This window comes from Balaenoptera acutorostrata, chromosome 11 (assembly GCF_949987535.1).
Source record: "Balaenoptera acutorostrata chromosome 11, mBalAcu1.1, whole genome shotgun sequence".
In the NCBI taxonomy this organism is placed as follows: Eukaryota; Metazoa; Chordata; class Mammalia; order Artiodactyla; family Balaenopteridae; genus Balaenoptera; species Balaenoptera acutorostrata.
Window position 1 is genome coordinate 87,735,210 of NC_080074.1, and position 2,567 is coordinate 87,737,776.

Genomic DNA, 2,567 nt, shown 5'->3' on the forward strand with positions numbered 1-2,567 from the left:
AAGTTGCTTCTTGGTACTCACTGGCAAGAGTAGACAAAATGTAAGTTAGACCATTGGAACATTAACTTTTAAAAAATTGCTGTATCTTAAAAAAATAATTCTAAGTCTTCTTAGACTTTAACACAATATCCAGTTCAAAAAAAATTTCCTGGATAGTCCCCGGGATTTATCAAGTGGAATTTGACCTGGATCGTATTTAATGCCAACTAAGCAGTCATAGCCATGATTTTACAGCAGCTTTCCTTGGAGAGAGAATTGTGGATTATGTATCTGTTCCAGTCACGTAGGAATCAGTGGCATGCTTTTCTTCTGTTTGTAGCCCTGGGATGCAAATCTCAGGCTGGGATGTCAGCTTTAGCATTCAACAAGTTCTTTAGAATAGTCCACATTTAGCAAGTTGGAGGGAGAGAGAACACAGGTGACAGGGCCTAAATTCTTCTGTTCTTTCCATTTCTTACAAACTTCCTGCTCAGAATCTAAAGGGCAGGTCTCAGGCCCATCAGGATGCTGAGAATAGCAGAATATCTTAGGCAGCCCTCTGAATTTATTCTATTCAAGACTATTCCCAAGTTTGGCAACTAAAAACTCTAAAAATGTGAGCAGGGACAAGGATGCAGAAAAGGAGCCTTTGCCCTAATGAAGTAGACAGGTTCAGTGTTTATCAGCAACCACTCCAAAGGAAGGACAGATTTCACATGCCAAGTACAATTCAGAGTGAGTCTCTGACAGCCCCTTTCTTGTATGTACTCTGTTCTGAAAAATCATTGGCGTTCATATGTGGAATGAAAACACGTAGCTACGTTACTCTGAAAATCCGGGACTGTGCATTGGCCAGAGATACGAGCTGGCAGAGTCAGAGGACCAATGAAAAGTAACACAGGAAAAAAAATTAAATTGCGCAGCAATATTAGTATCTTTTAATTTGTCTCATCAAGGGTTCACAAAATATATCTAACCGAGATCTTCCTTTCTCGAAAAATATGATCCCTTCGCAGAATATATAAGCAGCTATCAGTTAGGGGAGCTGCGTTTAAAAATATATGTACACTTACACATAAATAAGTTGCTAAAGCTGAAATGCTTTCAGGTACGAGTCAGATTATGTCCTTATAAATTAACTGTCAGTGCACCTCTTTAAATATATCTTTTAAGCAATCTTACACATTAGGTGAAACTTTTCCTTTGTAAGTGATAAAGAAGCATGTATTTTTTAAAACAGCAATTCTTTTCATCCCTGTCACTCGGTTCTGATCACACACTGTTGCAACAGTGATTTCTGGAAACATCTGTAGAGGCTTGGAGGATTTATGGGGGTAAGAATTTCCATTACCAAAAGGAGGCTAGAACATCTAACTTTTTCTTCAGTTATGACAAGCACTGGAATAGTGATGTTTGTGACTCTGCAGCAAAGATCTTTAGCCCTTTGTCAACCAACATGGCTTTTTTTCTTTCTGATCAAAATATTCTAATAGCCTGGCAGACTAATTTCAAGGATACCACCTTGGCAGCCTGAAGAGAAGCAGGTGTGAGCAATCCTGGCATCAACTACAACCCAGGACAGATCCAGTACTTTCTCTCTGGTGGTGCCACCCGCTTATCACTCAGTTATTCAGGAAGCACACCTGTAACAGGTGACAGTACCTCCTCCGGGTGAGTGAGGCAACTGCAGGCAATTCTGAATACAAGAAAAAAACCCACCATGGTCCTGATTTGGTTTAAAGCACTCATGCAATCCCATTAGACCCATGTCTTCCCAAAACACCTTTTCCATGGCAAGCAAAGTTACTGATAATGCATGTGGCTTCTGTCACAGTGATGCATTAGGTAAGCAGGTGTGTGCTGAGTACCAGGGGCGCTCCAAAACGCATCTCCGTCCTCTTCCACTTGTCTTCGCTAAGGTTCTGCCTTTGATGCCAACTGTGATTTCAGGCCTAAGAATGAAAAGACTGTGTTGCTCTCCTTGGATGCAAAGAAACTGTCATAATCTGCACAGTATCGGTCGCCATTAAATATCTGAGGTGGCAGAGGGTTGCCCTGAGCAGGCTTCTTCTCCGGGGGAATGTTCTTGTACATCCACTGCCTCTGCTCTTCTGACATCGTGAGGTCCACCTCCTCAGACTCTATCTTGTTGGCTTCCAGAAGTCTAACCACATCCTGCTGCTGCTTCTTGATCGCCACGGAGCCCGAGGAGGAGGCGATGAACACGCGGACAACCATCCTCTCGCCAGACACAGCGCTCCGGTCTGGGAGGATCGCAGGGATCCGGATCCCTCCCGCCCGGTCTGCAGATCAATTTTCTCAGCCTTAAACAAAGTTTAGAGTGGAAAAGGGAACATAAACTAATGTAAACAAAGGATACCAAGAGGCATAAAGTCTCATCTTTTCACCACCCATTGTTACTAATCTTAAAATGTATCAAAAGTCACTTTGTAATTAGTAGTAGAGTATATCATAACCTATATTGCTTAATATTTCCCCCAATCAAATACAGTTTTCTTAAATGGCAAAAAAATACGAGGTTAATTTTTAATAACTTAGCATAATATATACTTGTTGAGAACATAGTA

General features: G+C 41.4%; 1 protein-coding gene across 1 annotated transcript; it reads right to left on the reverse strand.

Moving 5' to 3' along the window:
• Nucleotides 1-1,889: 1,889 nt before the first annotated feature.
• LOC103011914 (SH3 domain-binding glutamic acid-rich-like protein 2) lies at nt 1,890-2,217 on the reverse strand. The gene has a single exon (XM_007194841.2). It carries the CDS (start codon nt 2,215-2,217, stop codon nt 1,894-1,896), a length of 324 nt encoding a protein of 107 aa, XP_007194903.1. The 3' UTR covers nt 1,890-1,893.
• Between the last annotated feature and the right edge of the window lie 350 nt (nt 2,218-2,567).